At 32.7% G+C, this 18908-nt stretch overlaps 1 protein-coding gene across 1 annotated transcript in view; it reads right to left on the bottom strand.

Annotated features, from left to right (window-relative positions):
- Positions 1 to 18908, bottom strand: part of DYNC2H1 (dynein cytoplasmic 2 heavy chain 1) — a 255285-nt gene that overhangs the window by 20719 nt on the left and 215658 nt on the right. The window contains exon 85 of the mRNA XM_039858749.1: positions 10587 to 10676. Within this exon, the coding sequence (XP_039714683.1) occupies positions 10587 to 10676 (90 nt within the window). The remainder of the gene's footprint in view (positions 1 to 10586; positions 10677 to 18908) is intronic.

Genomic DNA, 18908 nt, shown 5'->3' with positions numbered 1-18908 from the left:
GTAAGTGTGCAACATGGATAAAATTTTAGTAGAAGTATACTGGTACAATTTTTCCATAAAACATTTTGATGAAATGTGCCAAAGCTTTAAAAATATTCAGGCCATTTTACTCAGTAATTCCTTTACTTGAAACGTAAATTAAGGTAATAATCAAGAGACTATTATACATGGCTTGCTCATTTAAAGTTATTTATAATATTAATTAGAAGCATACTAATAATAGAAATTATAGATTAGAGAAAATAGAAATCTTCATTGGTCAAACAATCTCCCTCTTCACTAAGAAATCTGCTCTATCAACAGTATCCTTTAGCTCAGTGAAAGATTCAACCAATTGCTTCGGCCAAAACCTTGACATTATTTTTCATATCTCTCTCCCATGTCCCACAGTCAAATCCGCAGGTCAAATAGAATCTTACCATTTCTTCACCTCCACATCCCCCACCTTAATCCATAAACATCATAATTATTTGGATTACCTTGCTTCAATTCTTCCTTCCTATAGTTTATTCTTCACACACTAACAGAATAATCTTTTAATCTCTTAATCTCAATTCACGGACTTCCGATGTACTCAGACAAAATTTAAAGTCTCCTAGCAAAGCCTTCATCAACCTGTCATGGTCCCTGGTGACCCACTTATCATCATCTCCAGTAGTACTGCTTCCTATGTATATGTACTAGCCACCCTGGCTTCCTTTTTATTCCTTAAGTGAGCAAAACACATTACTGTCTCAAAAATTTTGCATTTGCTGGTCCCTCTGCCTAGATTTTGATCCCTCAGATATGTTCATGGGTTGCTTTCTTACCTCGTTTAAGTTTCTGTTTAAACATCGCCTCATTAAGAGAGGCCTTACATGACCACTCACACTAAAATGTTATTCTCTTTAACCTAACTCAATTTCTAGCTCCTTTAATCTACATCAATTTTCTTTATAACATCCTGATTTTATTAGAAGTAAAGTTCAGTTTAGCTTCAATATTTGCCTGAGATCTATTGTTTGCCTTCACCTTCTGGTAGGCCCAATATATAATGCCTACTTAAAAATTGTCCTGACATCCTAGAAATGAATAACATAAATATTTACATAAGCACAAATGTTACTACTCTATCTAATAAGTGTAACAAAGTTACTAATGTCAACAAGGCATGACATTTAGATTTTAGATTATTTACTATCATGTATAGATGGGCATTTTATATGCCACTTGAAGTAAAAAATAACATGTGCTCTATAGGTTAAAATTATTTTATTCTAAATTATAGTATGTATTTATTATTGCAAGAGTAAAATATAAAAAAAAGATTGTAAAACGTTATGTAAAAAAATTAAAAACTCTAGAGTTCAACAAATAAACAGATCGATAACAATCCAAATACTAGGAGAAAATGCAATAGGTAGAGCAGGAATAATGTTAGAAGCATTTTAGTCAAGAACTAGTAATACAAATTTAACTAAAAGTACAACATACATATTGGGCTATGCTGAAATCTGGATCTCTGTAAAAGATTTTTTGACATATTTGTATTGGCAACATTAAATTTTAAGAACAAAATTTAATTGTAGGGTATTAGTTCTATTTAACTGTGAGTTCTTCACGGGAAGTATGAGTTGGGAATACTCCCTGTCTTGTGAGGATGAAGTAATAATGCACTATCTCAAAATGAATATCTTTGCCATCTCAAAATTTCTCAAGGAGGAAAAACATCTCTAATGTCATTCACAAAACTATCAACATAAGTCATCTTCGATCCAGATATCAAAATAAAATGAAATTTGTTTAAGCTGTGGATCTTATGTTCAAAGTTCTTCCTAGAAAATGTATTACTGACATATATTTTCCTAAACTATTTTACTATATAAAAACAAATTAATATTATTAATAGTATCATTAAATAGTCTACTTCAAAATTATGTGCAATAAACAATTAGATAAGCATATACAACCCCAAATGCACATATGAAAACAAGGACCTAGTAGACCTATATAATCTGATTTACACATGTAACAACATATAAGTTAACAATGAAACCAATCACTGCTTTCTTTGCTTATGAAGAGTTTTCCGGTTGCAAATAGCTATCAACAAAATGATCTGATAGAAGATACATTATAGAATGGAAAATCAGCATGCACTTATCATTGACAATGGAACAAATGTGGTGAAGGATATGATTGATTTGGAAATTAAAAGTACACAATGTTTTGTTCACAACCTTCTATTATGTTTTCAGAAATAATAACAGCATTTGATAGGACAGACTTATTGATTATGGCAGAAAAACTGTCAACCACTATTATTGTTCTTCTTTAGCCAAAGACAAAACTAAATGGCATAAAAGACATTTGCAATTGCCTTGTTATATACTAATAAACTATGCTTAAACAAGATGTAATAGAAGCCTTTAACTGGTAAAACCAAGGAGAGCTTTGAAGCACTATTTTGAAAATAAGGGCACAACGTAGCAGATATTACTAACAGAATCACTGTTCACTTGCAGGGCAAGTAATTTCTTTGCTAGAACCTACTGATTCTTTAAGAAATCAAACTTGTCATAAGAGTTTAAGTATTCTTTGCATGTTTTCTGCTGTAAAGATCCTCTTATTATGCTACTCCAGAAAGATGATGAAATTGGTATGCATATGATGAAAGCTGAGGTGCAGATAAAAATTCATGGAAGATTTTGTTATCTTGAAAGCCAATTATGTTGCTGTACTGTCACATTTCTAGAACCAAGATTTATCTTCTGCAATCAGTACGAACAGCAGTTTATAGGATTGCTTCTTTAACATTGTGGACCATCACAGACCATGGACTACTGTTTAGTATTCCAAATGTGCAAGATAGTTGACCACGGGGAGAATTTATCAGCTGACAGTGTTGAGAAATTACTGTCCCTATACAAAATCTGACTCCTAAAATTTTGCAATGCCACTGCTACAGTAATAGCTATATTTTACTGGATAAAATTTCAGATATATAAACCCTAAATTCATTCTATGATAGTGATAATCCAGTTTAAAGTTTGGCTGTATTTTAATCTAAAACATCAGGATTTTGGCTAAGATGTATTTTTCTATGCAATTCTAATATTAATAATTTATTTGTTTATATTATCTCCTTCACTAACTGTAGAGATTCCTATTTCATGTTTTCTTTTCTGCTGTGTTTTTCCAGCTCTTAGAGAGGTGGATGGCACATAATAAAAGCTCAATAAATAATCACTGAATGAATGTTAAAAAATATATATGAATAAAATACATCCAAAAAAGTAGCTCTTCTAGCTTAGTATATCAAAATAGGGATGCTGGAGGTTTTAGACTACATATAACTTTTCCAATTTTGTATATGTAAATCTTCCTATGAATAATTATATTGAGTACCCACTATGTGTAAAAAAACACTGTACTAAAGACTGCGAGAGTTAAAATGAGTTAGAAAAATTAAGAGTTTCCTTTTTCAGGAATGCAAAGTATACAGAACTTTCAAAAATAGAGTACAACAATCCAGAAAATGAATAAACAATAAACTGCAATTTTAAAAGGATTACTTTTTAAAGTTTGGGATATTAAGACAACGCAAGTTTTCAAATGTTAGATTGTGGAGTACAGTATAAACTATAATGTTTATTGGGTTGATTTAGATAGAAGCAGAAATCTCATATAATGGATACTATACAATACATCTTGGGAGGGTAAATCATGATTGGGAAATATGAAAGAGATTTATGTCAGTTTGTTAAGATTAACTGAATCAACAGAAATTTATTGAAAAACCTACTTATGCGAGCCACTGTTCTACACGCTTTTATAGAGCAGCAAATAGACAAAAATCCCTACCATTATGAAGCTTACATTTTAGTGGAGGAATACAGAGAAAATAAATTAAGTAAATAAGTAAAGTGTATTTTATATATTTTATATTACATGGAGATATAGGCTATGGAAAAAAATAAAGAAGGAAAAGAGGATAAAAAGTATCAAAGAAGGGGCAGAGTTGCAATTTAAAATAGGTCAGTCAGGGAAGTTCCCACTGAGAGGTGATGTTTGCACAAAGAGATAAAGAAACTTCCTTGCAGATTCTGCGGAAGCGTACTCCAAGTAGAAGAAACACTAAAAATAAAGTTCCTCTGAGGGAGCGTGCCAGGTTGATCACTGAATAGCAAGGAGACCAGTAGGACTGGAACAGAATAAATGAGGGAGCAAAAAGTCGGAGAGGAAATGAGAAGGGTAATGAATAGGCCTGATCTTGATTTGTAGGTTGTTGTAAAAATTCCGTTACTCTGGATGAGAAGAGAAATCATCAGGAAATTTTCCAAAAGAGGAGTGATAGAATCTGACTCACACTTTAACCAGAACATTCAGGCTGCTGGGTTGAGAACCAACCAGAAAGGGACAAAGATGGAAGCAGGATGAGTTAGGTAGCCGCTGCATTAACAATGACTTCGGTTGAGGCAGTAGCTGTGAAAGTGGTGAAAGGAGTCCCTGAATATATTTTGAACATGGAGGCAAGATAATTCTTCTGGTAGAATGAATACAGAGTACGACAAGGGAAGAGTTAACAACGGTTCCAAGACTTCGCGCCTGTGCCACAAAAAGTATGGAGTTGCCACGTACTTTTATGGGAGTAACTGAGGGTAATACAAGTTTTTTCAGAAAGAGCAGGAGTTCAATGTTTAATATATTAACTTTGAGATGTTTATTAAACATCTAAATGAAAATACTGAGTAAGCACCAGAGTTAGGAGAGAGGGCTGGGCTGGAACTATAAATCTGAGAATAATCAAAGTTTTAGTGGGATTTAAAGTCATGAGATCACTACACGCAGAGTATAGATAGAAAAGGTCAGAGGACTGAGCTCTAGAGAATCCAGCATTAGACATGAGGGAGCAGAAAAGTCAGTGAAGTAGACAGATAAGAAGAAAACGGAAGTATACAGTGACCTGGAGGCCGACTTATAAAAAGGTTTTAAGGCAGAGAGAGCGACTTTCTTTTTTAAATATGGCTGATGGGTTATGGTATGATCAAAAACTCCAGCATATTATTATGAAAGGGTGCTTCAGTGTGAGTTCTCTCATTTTCGTATAATTCTCATAAACTATTTAAGTACTCTTGAATTTGAAGTTTTATTTTTCCCATCTTTAAAACTGAAATAATATCCACCACATATGTCATATTACTAGATTCCATGTAAAGTACATATATGTCTGACATCCGATATGTGGTCAGGTCTTGTTAATATTCATTTTTTCTTTCTAATCTTCGCTGGATCATTTAAAAAGTTTGAATATATGTTTGAAGTGGTGCACTGAAAAAAAAGGAAGTGATCTGAAGTTCAAATTTAGGTAACTAGTACAATTCGCTGCTAGGGAAGTGAGAAGAGCTATTTAGAGAGATCCAAAAGGGTATAATGAGACACATTTCTGATGTAGAAATGTCAGGTATGACTCCTTAGAGATATGATAGGGTTAAAGGGGAAGTAGTAAGAGCTAGAGTCTCACAGATTTTTTTTTTTCAGTAAATCCACCTTTCTGAAGTGGGCAATAGAAGTAAAATGCAATTTAAAAAATTTTTTAAAAAGCCATCTCTGTGGCTAAGGTAATAATGGTAATAAGCATCTTAGCAGACATTCTAGAAACTAAATATTAATTTGAATGAAAGACAGGAAGCAGAACCTAAAAGGAATCTCAGGGAAACACAAGCACGAAGGAGGTCTAAGGGCTGATACTAGAGAAAAAAATCTGCTTCCCAGCATGGCAAAGTGCTAGGGGTTGGAAGGAAGCAACATAATATTAGCATCTGCTGGTAGACGCTAATACATAGTGCCCATCTAATACATAGTGTCCAATTTAGGCCTAATTTAGACTTAATTCAGGTCACTGCAGGAGGACCAATCTGGGGACAGTGTGGACAGGAGATAGCAGTGAGAGATTCTATGTTTCGGTACTTCTGCTATTTACTCCCATAGAACTCTACTCCCTTTATCGTTTTGATTGTTATTGTTTATTTAGTTGCCTTCCTTTCCTGATAAACTCTAAGAATAGTTCATATGTCATGCTGAATGGCATTTATTAACAATAACAACAATAACTAATTCTATTTATTTCTTAGATCTCCCTAGACTTCAAGGTCCCTAATAGTTTATATGAACAAGATTCCTTCAGAAAAGGGAAGGGTGGTAGGATTTGGTAGTATGTAAGTATGCCTTAGCTTGAGTTAGGCCAAAAAAACTGAGTAGAGTTCAAGTCACAGTAAATTTTAACATGAAAGACACAGTACTTAAGCAGAAGCTCAGTCTTAAATAATAAGCATGAAAGCTTGCCACTGACACTTGGCATTCCAACTCTGGTTAGCAGTAGAAATACACAGGGGAGACATTCAGGAGTCCATTAAGATTAGAATCCTAGGTCTGTTTAGCATTCCTAAGCCTAACTGAGTACTAGGGATGAAGGACTATATACCCTAGCTTAGATGAAATCAATTCATGAGCTAGGTTGGAACACAAACTGCAGGTATAGAGTCAAGGGATCCAACAATGAGAAGTTGAGATTATAAAGACACAAGAACAAAGGCAGATGCTGACACCATGAAGATTTATGAACTGGGTAGAGAACATACTAGAATTTAAAATGATCAACACAGAATAAACTGGGGAGACATGCTACAGGGGCTGTTCCGCAAGCAAATGGCAAAGTGACAAGTAGAAATCAGGAACCAAAGAAACTCTCAGAAGATGTTATTTCTGAAGAAAAGGTAGAAAAATTTGAAGCCAGGAAAATAATTCTAAGGTCCTAATAGGATATAAGCTATCTAGTCTACTCTTTAGTCATTTATTTATTTGGCAGACAGTATGCTAGGTATTGGAACTACAGTGGAAGTTAAAAAAAAAGAGAGTCCTTGCTCTAAAAGATCTTACAGAGTGGAGACCAGAGAATGAATAATGCCAGATTGCCTGAAATACACTATGGCTGAATTTCTTGGGCACCTAAGGATTCTTTGGTTTTCTCAAAATTACCAACATTCAGAGGAGTCTTAAACCTGATGCCAAGTAGTAGACTGAGACTCTATATTGCAAAAGTAACCCTCTAAAACATGATCTGATTTCCCTCCTTAATATCCTGCAATGATTCCTTTCTGCCCTTAGGATCAAATATAATTCCTTAATATAGTATTGTGACTTGGCCCTCCTGCCCCTGCAGCCTAATTTCTGAACATCCCTTCTTCCTGCACTCTATGCTTTGCTTTTAGTTACTCAAAAACACAAGGCTTTCTCCTGACTCTGGTTTTCCTCTTATCCAGCACATTCTTCACTCTACTCCTTGCTCGGTCTATTCCTTTCAAGTTCTCAGCTAAGCATCACTTCCCTGTTCCCCTGTAGGTACTCCTGCTATTTGCTCCCATAGTTCTGTACTTCCTTTTCATTCTTACTGTTGTTGCTATTTATTCAGTTGTCTATCTTTTCTGATAAATTGAAAAATCCTTGAGACATGATGTATGTCTATTTTGTTTATCATTCTCCATTCAGCAACCTTGGCACAATGTTTGGAACCAAGAGTTTTTAACTGCTAAAGTGAATGAATGTAAAAAATGTAAATTTTGTGAGGCAGGACCTATATCAATTTACTAACCATTGTATCTGTACTACTTCACTTAGAGCCTAGCATAAAGTAGCTGTTTAAAATATTTTTGACAGACGGAAGGAAGGAAGGAAGGAAGAAAGGAAGGAAGGAAGGAAGGAAGAAAGGAAGGAAGAAAGAAAGGAAGAAAGAAAGAAAGAAAGAAATGCCACTCCTGACTCCAGTCAATCTCACTTTATTTGTACAAAACCCCTGTAATGAACAGGCACAATACATAATACTCTCAGTAGCTTGTTGTGTTTCTCTATATGTTATGTCCTAAAGTAAAAGACAGATTTTAAATAATAGCTGGAACTGAGCTGTGCATGTTTTGATCCAGTCTGATCATCATACCTTCATAAGAAAACAAAAGCTGCCATTTTCATAGGTCTTTGCAAATAAAACTTCTAATTCTTCCTGCCAACCATGCTCTCATCCCTTTCTTCCCCACCTGGCAGCCACATTGTTCCTTCTAACCTACACAAACTGCTCTGGATATGTGTCTATGAAATAGAGAATGCACATAGGAAAAGAAGGGACCTAGCAGAACCTTGACTAGATGGAAACTGAATCCCAAATTAAAGGTTACCTACCTTAGGGAGTTGGATATCTTTGTATATTTATAATGGAAAAAAAAAATATGGCAGGAAAACAAAACAATATAAAAACATATCCCTAAGTGGTGAAAAAAATAACAAATATTGCATATTTCCCAGTTGGAAGGATAAAAGATAAACTATAGTCAAATCTGAAAGTTATTTGAAGGTTAGGAGGGTATTTTATCATTATAATTAAGGCTAAATGCCTATAAAGCTTTTAAGAAAATTAGAAATTGCATATTTACCACCCAAAGTCAAATTTCTTTCTTTCACTATATATTTGACCCCCTTTAACTTTATCTACCTCCTCCCCTGCTCCCTTTCCCTCTGTTATTATTGAACTGTACACTTGAAACCTATATAATTTTATTAACCAGTAAATTCATTTAAAAAAATCACACAGAAAAGTTTTCAGTTTTGATGACCAGTGCTCAAAATACTCAGTATGAATAATCATGTCAGAAAAATTATATAATTCATGTAAAATTGTTTTAAATATTAATTTCAGTATCAACAACACATCATTATATGCACATAACACAATTATTAAGTGTACTTACATATACAGTGTAATATAGGCTACCATTTGTAGCAAATAAAAGTTTCTGCCCTCTATAAAAATAATCTAAAGCAAACAACACTGACAAACATATGAAGTGACAAATTATCCCAACCATGAAATTTTATCATACCAAGACCTTCAGAGCATTTCTATATTATCCGAAGAACATTGATGGACTATTTGTCCTTCCTCTTTGCCTTCTCCATCCTCCTTCCCTTTTGCCTTTCTTTCCCTCTATTCTGTTGGCATTTATTGACAAAAAGATGAATAAATCAGAGTCTTGCCTGGTTCTTCTCTACCTGCTAATTTTCACTTCATTTTCAGATCCAGTAATTTTCCCTCCAATAATCTAACAACACAGGGATTGGTTATACTAGAAGCTAAACATTCAGATGAGTCGTGATCTCTTCAAAGGAGTCCGATTTATAGGTTGGCATGATAGAGGATGAAGAGAGAAAAAAATGTAAAGACAGAAGAACAATGAAAAGATCCCCTGGAGGAAGTATCTAAAAAGATGAGAGCAGATGGAATCAAGTATATAGCTCTAATCTTGTATCTAATTCTTTTGTATTAAAACAAAAATGTTGAGGGTGGGTTCAGACAAACTGGTAGGTGGGAGAGTGAGGTAGGAATTTTCAAGTGGTCAAAGTTCATAGCTGGCATTTTCTCCGTAAAGTAAAAAGTAAGATGTTTTGCTAAGAAAAAAGGGAGGCAGTGACAGAATGGAGTCTTCAGAAAGGTAGTGAAGGTTTGAAACAATCATTGTGGAATACAGGAGCAGTGTTCAATCAACATTGGACAGTTATATCTGAAGTGTCACTAATAGAGCTAAGCAGCTTGTATACGGACAGGAACTGATCTCAGTTCAATGGTTTTCAGGAAGGATGAAGCATGATGAAAAATCAGTTAGGATAATGAAATTGCTGGAAAGAGAATGGTTAAAGTTATGTGCCATGGATTCCATGCTGAATTGGGAAGAACCAGGAAAGAAAGTGACAGACTGGGAGAACACTAAGCAGAAACAGTCTGGAAAGTCTAAGCAAGCAAGAAACTAAAAATGAAATGTGGTTGTGGTCAAAGAGTGATATGTACATTTTAGGGATTCAAAGGTAGGGCAGTAATGAGTGATGACAAGGTTAAAGATGTTGATAGGTGTGTGCACTACTAAAATAAAGCATGGATGAAGACTGCTGCGTCTAGAAGGATTCTGATCAAATTACTCACATGCTGTAAGAGTTGAAATTGTAAAGAAGGTTGTTTGTGAAGCAGGTGCAATAAGCAGAAGAAAAAAGTAGTTAAGACGACAGTGCAAAACCACAGGAAAAGGGTACATTGCACCATTTAATCTGTACCATCTGCTATATATTAAAAAAAAAAACAAAAAAACCCGTCTTTTTTCCTCTGTATCATTCCTCTGCAGTTACCTGATGGATCACTCTGAAAACTTGATCAATTTGAAAAATAAAAAAGTTTAAAAAAAGCAGCTCGCTATGGGGGCTCCATACCCTAAAGCAAATTCATCATAGTTATGAATCAGTTTCAGTTACTCTCTATATAATTCATCTATATTATATTGTAGATTTTTCTCTAAATTTTCAAAAATCACACTAACCAGAAAGAATGTATATATTTTAAAAGAATGTTGTATAAAACACAGAAGACAAGAAATAAGAAATAAATATATGGTGCTTCATGTACAAAATCATAATATTCTCACTACTTGCCAAGAAAAGGTTATCTCAATAGACATGTCTGTAATACAATTATCATAGTCATACAAAGCAATTACTAAATAATTTAGTCTTACCTGTATTGCAAGGGCACGAGCTACAAGACCTCTAAGGTATTGTAAAGGATCTTCTGGGCCTTCCCATTTGCTCTGCCATGTGAGAGGACACTGCAATTTTAAAAAGATCAAATTAAGTTTACATATACAATATTACATATTTACAATAGCCAAGATATGAAAGCAAACTTGGTGTCGATTAAGAGATGAATGGATAAAAAAGTTGTGAGATTATATCTATATATAACAGAATATTACTCAGCCATAAAAAGAATGAAATCTTGTCATTTGCAACAACATGGATAGTCCTAGAGGGTATTATGTTAAGTGAAAAAAGTCAGACATAGAATGACAAATACCATATATGCAGTATTCACATATGTGGAATCTAAAAATACAAACAAACCAAAAGAAAATGTAAACAGACTCATAGATACAGAGAACAAACTGATGATTGCCAGAGGGGAAGGAGGTAGGGAGGGGGATGTGTGAAAAAGGTGTAGGGAAATAAGAAGTACAAACTTCCAGTTATAAAATAAATAAATCACAGGGATGTAATGTCTAGGACAGGGAATACAGTTAATAATATAGTAACTCTATATGATGACAGATGGTTACTAGACATACAGTGATCACATTATAAAGTATATAAATGCTGAATCACTATGTTGTACACCTATCTAGCTCACTCTCTCTTACTCTCTCCCTTGCTCACTCTAAGTGAAAAAGTTACCATATTGTGAGTTGCCTTATGAAGATGGCTGTGTAGTCAACAGTCAGTGAGGGCTTGAAGCCTGCCAACAGCCAGCCCATAGGTGCTCTTATAACTGCTCAATGGCCTCTGATTGCAGACTTGTGGGAGACTCCGAGACAGAACACCTAGCTAAACTACTTCCAGATTCTTAACCCACAGAAGCTGTGTCTTAATACATTATTCTTGGTTTGCGCCACTGAGTTTTAGGGCAATTTATTATGCAGCTATAGTAACTAAGAGCTACCGATATTAGTGTTAAGTATAATACATTCATTCAATAAATGTTTAAGTCCTTACTGTTCATCCATTCAGCAATTACTCATTGAGTGTCTACAATGTTTGAGCATTATAAAGTCCTTAATACCACAGAGCTTATATTTTGCTTGGGGATAAAAGCAAAAAATTTATTATTATTCATTATAAGAGGATTACATAGTGTTAAATTCTACGTAGAGAATTAAATAAATGTGATATGATAAATGTGATATGACATGTTAGTGATATGACAGAAGGCTTTGGGGGAATAAAAGATAAACAAAATGTAGTCTTTACCCTACAGAGCAATAGAACAAAGGTAGAAAGAACCAATAAAGGAGATACACAGCTAAAATCCCTTGTGGTGCTTTAATAATGGGTTATAAAACATGTCTGAAGTTTAGAGAAGAAAATGAGTTAATCGAAGAAGTCTTAATAAAGGAGGTAGCTGTTAAGTTTTGAAAGCAGTATTGCATTTTGGCAAAGGTAGAAAGAACTGGAGGGAACTTTTTAAGCTAATATTTATTGGGTGCTTACTATGTGTTAGTCACTGTGCTGAGTGCTCGGAAGCAGGTACTATTATAACTTCCATTTTACAGAGAAGAAAATGGAGACACAAGGAGAACAGCTTGTCCAACACCACAGAGTTGGTAAATGGCAAGTCCATGTTGTCAACCCCGGCAATCTGGCTCTACAGTGTGTTTGTCAGTATCAATACTCCCTTCAACATATTTTACATTTCTGTATCTACTGCATCATTTGAGATTCAACTTAGATGATTATGTATTGAGAATTAAAATTACAATGATGAAGAAATAACAGTTAGAGTAGGTTTATTTAACTAAATTTTTAAAAAAAACTAAATGATAGAGAATTTGAACCCAGGTCTAATCTTAAATGTTAGCATATTTTTGCTATCCCATGCTTTTCACGAAAGTAGAACTATATGGGCAGGTTGTTCATTTCTTCGTTTACTCTTTCAAGTATCAATTAATTGATTACTCAGCAGGCATCTGTTAAATAGCTGCTATTTAGAAATTATCTGTTAGGTTCTGGGGATACAAATTTATAACACAATTCCTGTCCATAAAAGCTTGTGCTAGAGGGGGAAATAGAAAATAAGAGAGATAGCTATAAACAATACAGTGAGTTCCCTGATCATGACAAGCACTGTGCTCATAAAACACAAACATGGGGTATGCCAAATCCAAACTCAGTATAAGGGCAAGAGCCAGGAAAGGCTTTCTGGTGGAGATAATGCTTGAGGTGAGTCTCAAAAGATTAACAGTTTATATAGTCAAGTAAAGCAAGACAGCAGGAAAAGGAAGCAGCATCAGTAAAGGAAAACATGAGAGAATTGGGCTGATGAATTAAGGACCAGACCAGGAAGTGTTTGGATGTTTATATTAAGGAGCTTAATCTGGAAAGCAATAACACTAAATTAAACTTTACTCAGCAAAATGATACAGATTTGGATTTTAAAAAGACAACTCTAGTAGAAATAGGGAGAACAGGCATTAGGGGGATAACACTGCAGCCAGGGAAGTCAGGAAATTACTGTAATATAGACGTGAATCAATGAGGATGTACATGAGAATGTGACTAAGAAGAATAACAACAGCAAACATTTCTGCAGCATTTGCAGATGTAGGCAGTGTTCTAAGCATTTACTTATATTAGCACATGTATACTTTATATCAACTCTCTGAGGTAAATACAATTATGATCCCTATTACAAACATTTAGAAACTAGCCATAATTTATAACTTTATACAATGAATTACATCAACCAAATATATTTCATAAACACACACATAATTAGAGAATTATATTTCAGAAGGATAAAGATAGCTTCAGCGTAAAACAATTTAACAATAACAGAGCCCTTACCATTTATGCATAAGAGAAAGTACAACTCAGAAAAATCAACATTTTGTGATAAAAGTTAGAATAGATTCCAATTTAATCTTACTAAGACCTTTGCTTAGCTCCAAGTTTCAATTTTCTTATCAGTGCAGAGAAAGAATTTATAAAATAGCACCAGAATTAAGAACTTTCAGATCCAAGAAATCTATTTAACTGAATTATTCTCTTCTTAAATAACTCATTATTAAAATTTTTATTTTATGTTTTCCCTTCTCAAAGAAACTAATATTATTTGCTTTCTCAGAACATGTAACTTTAATTTTCAGTTAAAAAAATTATAAAATACTTAAGAGGTTACACTAAGTTATAAAAAGGGGGAAAGACAGAAGCAACCCATGTATCCATCAACAGATGACTAGATAAACAAAACGTGGTATATACATAAGTGAAATATTATTCAGCATTAAAAAAGAAAGAGATACTGATACATGCTATAACATGGATAAATTTTGAGGACATTATACTCAGTGATACAAGCCTGTTATGATGAAAAGATAAATACTGTTATAATTCCATCTATATAAGGTACCCAGAGTAGTCAGTCAAGTCAAATTCATAGAGACAGAAAAAGAATGGTAGTTGCTGGAGGCTGGATGGTGGAAAGAATAAAGAGTCGTTGTTTAATGAGTTAAGAGTTTTAGTTTTGCAAGATGAAAGGAGTTCTGGAGATTGGCTGTATGACAGTGTGAATGTGCTTTACACTACTGAACAGTACACTTAAAAATGGATGACGGTAAATTTTGTTATGTGGATTTTGCCGCAATTAAACAAAAATCACTTCATTGGAAAAGGTGAGAAAGGAAAAAGAAGAAAACAGTTTTCTTCTTTGAGTTTCTGCTAAGACAGCACTGTGAGCTAGATAATTTTTTTTATCCATATTCAACTCATGGTATTTAGAGACCATGTACCATTCATTTTTTGTATCTCTAGGGCCTGGCGTAGCGTAGACTGTTCATGATAGATGGTTAATATAAAAATACATTGAATGCACATGTACTTCTGTGAAGTTTATGTCAAGATAATTTTCAATAACAAATCTTTATGCATTTACATTCCTTGAGATTTTAAGAACTTACGAATTATTTCTGCATTGTGTTTTGTGATACATTTGTTTAGGCCAATATCATGTTGACAAACTTAAATGTATGTTCTTATATAAATATGTATGTAGGCATGCTGAGGTTCAAATAATTTGTATCAATATTTTATCAGAGATTTTAATTGAACTCACATTAAGAGCAGAGTTAAATGGGCTCTAAGGGTTTGCATTAATATTAATCTATAAACATTACAAAACTAATTATACTGAGTTGATTTCCTCATTTGTCATGCTAATATTAAATGAGCCATAACAATAAAAATGAACAAATTTATAAATTTTTATTCAGATCTTAAAATTTAAACTAGAAATGACTACTAATGAAAAATAGAATGTTTCAACAGTAATTGTTTACATCATCATAGACTAAATGGTTAATTAATATAAATTAGACTAGCATAAAACAATTACTGGGCCAGTCTCAACAGTAATTATGGGCATTAATGCAACTAATCGATTAATTACTTCGGGTGAAACAAAAGAAGTTGAGTTCAGCCCATCAAATTTGTTATACCTTGCACATCAAATTAACAAGCTATTAATTGAAACATAAACTAGATAACAATTATTAGTTTACCAAGAGACTGTGTGTTTATCTGCATGTGTGTTTAAAAATATGTACATGCTCTTCCAAACTACATTAAATTTTGGAAATAATTCCTAAATTAAAAACAATACATTTATTTCCAGCTCTAAACAGTACTAAAACCTATTTAGGGTGAACTCAAAATATAAACAAAAATTATTGACAATGTTTTCGCCCTCAAAAGTTTCCATATTTCCCTTTATAATCCATTAGACCTATCCCTAAAGCTTAATTTCCAGGCAACTACTGATCTTCTATTAATATATATTAGTTTGTTTTTGTCAATTATCCTTCAGTGAAGCTGGGAAAAAATATTATTTTGAATTTTCTAGAATTATATACCAAATAAATTAAAATTTTATCCATGATGTAATAGAACCAGCTTGTAAAGTCTCATGACAGCTGACTTCTTAAAATTTTATGAATCATGCAAGCCAGCTGTTAGTCATTATTTAAAACTATAGGAATTTACAACTAAATTTTATTTAAAACAAAGGTAAGAAGTACCCCAAACTCATCACTTCCTAACTATTTTATCTATGTATTTGAGATTATTTATGTCTATTGTATCTATGTATTTGAGATTATTTATGTCTATTGTATCTATATGGTGAGAATACTTAGTAGTGTGCTAATGGCATCTATTCCCAACTGCATTTAGTAACCTTGCATTGGTAATTTGAAATTAGCCATGGTAGTATATATACCATGGAAATCAGCACTTGCTACAGATCAGGGCTTCTTTGTTCTGGAGAGCCAGTTAAACATTTGTCAGCATCACACTGGATTCATCCATGTTGTTTTATAAATCAATATTCATTTTTTTTAAATTGCTGATTAATTTTCCATTTTATGGAGACATCATAATTTGTTTACTATTCCTCTGTTAAAATTTAGGTTGTTTCCAGTTTTTGATTATTAAAAATAAAGCTGCTATGAACATTCATAAATATTTATATGGACATATGCTTTCACTTCTCTTGGGGAAACATCCATGAATGCTATAGTGGGCTATAGTGGGCTCATATGTTTAACATTTTAAGAAACTATCAGTAGTTTATGAGAGTTCCTGTTGTTCCTCATCCATGTCAACACTTGATAAAATCTGTCATTTTAATTTAAGTCATTCTAGTGGAAGTGCAGTGTTAAAAATTTATTTTATTGAGATATAATTCATTATTTTAAAGTATACGATTTACTAAATTTTAGTCATTTCACAAGGTTGTGCAACCATAACCAATAATTCGAGAACATTTTCATCAACCCCTAAAAATGCTCTGTATCCATGTAGTCAATTTTCCATTTCCCCAGAAACAAAGATGGCTTTCATTTATTTTAGTCTCTAATTTCTTTTGAAGCTGTTTTGCAGTTTTCAATGTACAAGTCTTGCTCTTTTTTTGTTGTTGTTAAATTTATTCCCGTGTATTCATTCTTTTCAATGCTATTATAAATAAAATTGCTTTCTTAATTTCATTTTGGGTACTATAAATGCTATAACCTTGCATTCATTGCTATTTGTAGAGAAATACAATTGATTTCAATATATTGATATTCTCATTGTGATTTTAATTTTCATATCCCTAATGACTATATCAAGTATTTTTTCATGGGCTTCTTTGTCATTGTATATCATCTCGATCAAGTGTCTATTCAATTCTTTTTCTCATGTTTAAAACTGGGATGTTTGTCTTATTATAAAGTTGTGATTAAAAAAAATACTTCGATACATGTTCCTTTGTTAGATACATGTCTTGCAAATGTTTTCTCCTAAGTCTGTAGATTATTTTTCATTTTTATAACTGTGTGATCAATTTAAAGATTTTTTAATATATGTTTGGAGATATAGGCTATTTCAGGGAGGAAGGGGTGCTGAGAGGACTTTGGCTATTCAATTGTTCCAGTACCATTTGTTAAAGAGATTTTCCTTTTTCCATGTAATTGCCTTAATACATTTGGTGACAATCAATTAATCATATATCTGTAGGTCTATTTCTAGTTTCTTTATTGTATTCCATTTCTTTTTACCAATATTATATCTTCATAATAAATTTGAAGTGATAAAGAGGAAGATGTTCCACTTTATTTATTTTCCCCAAATTTTTAGACTACACTAGGTCCTTTGCAATTTTGCAAAAACAAAACAAGCAAAAATTAGAATCAAATTGTCAATGCCTATAAAAAATCCTGCAGAGGTTTTGAATGGGATTGTGTTGAATCTCTAGATCAATTTGGAAAGAAATAACATCTTAACAACATTAGGTCTCCTGATTCATGAATACATCTTTCAGTGCATCTTTCCATTTATTTAGGTCTTCTTTAACTTCACTTGTCAATCAATGCTTTGTAATTTTCAGTGTATAAAAAAGTTTTATATAACTTTTAAAATTTTATCCCAAGATATGTCATTTTTCTAACATTATGGCAAGTGGTATTTTTAATGTCAGTTTTCAATAGTTTGTTTCCAGAACATACATAATTTGTTATGTATTTATCTTGTATCTCACAATCTTACTAGATGTAAATTCTTACTGCTCTAGAGCTTTTGTGTAGATTTCTTAAGATTTTGTAAATAGATGATCATATCCTCAGTAAATAAAGATTGGTTTCCTTCTTCCTTTCCAATTGTATGCTTTTTATCTTTTTTTTTGTTCCACTAGCTAGGACCTTCAGTACAATGGAAGTGGTGAGAGTAGACCTCAATGCCTTATTCCTGATCTCAGGGGAAAAGCATTTAGTGTTCTACTATTTTATTAGCTGTAGATTTTTTATGGATGCCCTGTACCTGGTTGAGAGGGTTCACTTCTAATATTGATTTGAATGAGAATTTTTATCATGTCTGGATGTTGAATTTTATCTAATGCTTTTTTTGTGTCTATTGAGATGATCATATGATTTTTCTTTATTAGTTAATTAAAATGGTAAATAACCCAGATTTATATTCTTAGGATAAACCTTACTTGGTCATTATGCAGTACCCATTTTTATATTTTGTTGGATTCAATTTGCTAATATGTTGTTAAGAAATTTAGTGTCTATGTTCATGAAAGAAATTGGTCCTTAGAGTTCCTTTATTATGATGTCTTTGTTAGGTTTTGATATCAGACAATGCTGATATCATAGAAAAAGTAGAGAAATATTCTGCCTCTTCTATTTGTTGGAAGAATTTACATAGAGTTGGTATTATTTCTTCCTTAAATATCCTTTAGACTTCACCAGTGAATTCTAGGTGCTTTCTTCACGAGAAAGTTTTTAATATCAAATTCTTCTTTAATATATATATAGGCTATAGATTATCTATTTCTTTAATGAGCCTTGGTATTTTGTGTATTTTGAGATTTTGTACATTTCATCTAACTTGTTGAATTTATGAGCATAAACTTGTTAATAATATTTCTTTATTATTCTTTTAATGTCTGTGGGAACCATGTGATATCCTTTCTCTTATTTCTAATACTGGTGACTTCTGACTTCTCTATTTCCTGATCTATCTTTTGGATTAATTGAGCAGAGGTTATATTTCCATCTTATATGTACACTTCTATGGTATTTTTATTGGCTGCTTTAGAGTTTATAGGATACCTTTAACTTACTACAGTCTACCTTCAAATAATATTAATAAATATTAAGTAATATTAATAAAACTTCATGTATAGCATAAAAGCCTTACAAGAGTATACTTGCAATTCCATTTGATAATAAATTAAAATGAACAAGTAAAAGAAA

This window comes from Pteropus medius, unplaced genomic scaffold (assembly GCF_902729225.1).
Source record: "Pteropus medius unplaced genomic scaffold, Ma_sr-lr_union100, whole genome shotgun sequence".
NCBI classification, from domain to species: domain Eukaryota; kingdom Metazoa; phylum Chordata; class Mammalia; order Chiroptera; family Pteropodidae; genus Pteropus; species Pteropus medius.
The sequence above is the reverse complement of the archived record's forward strand: the minus strand, read 5'-3'. Positions and strand labels throughout refer to the sequence as shown.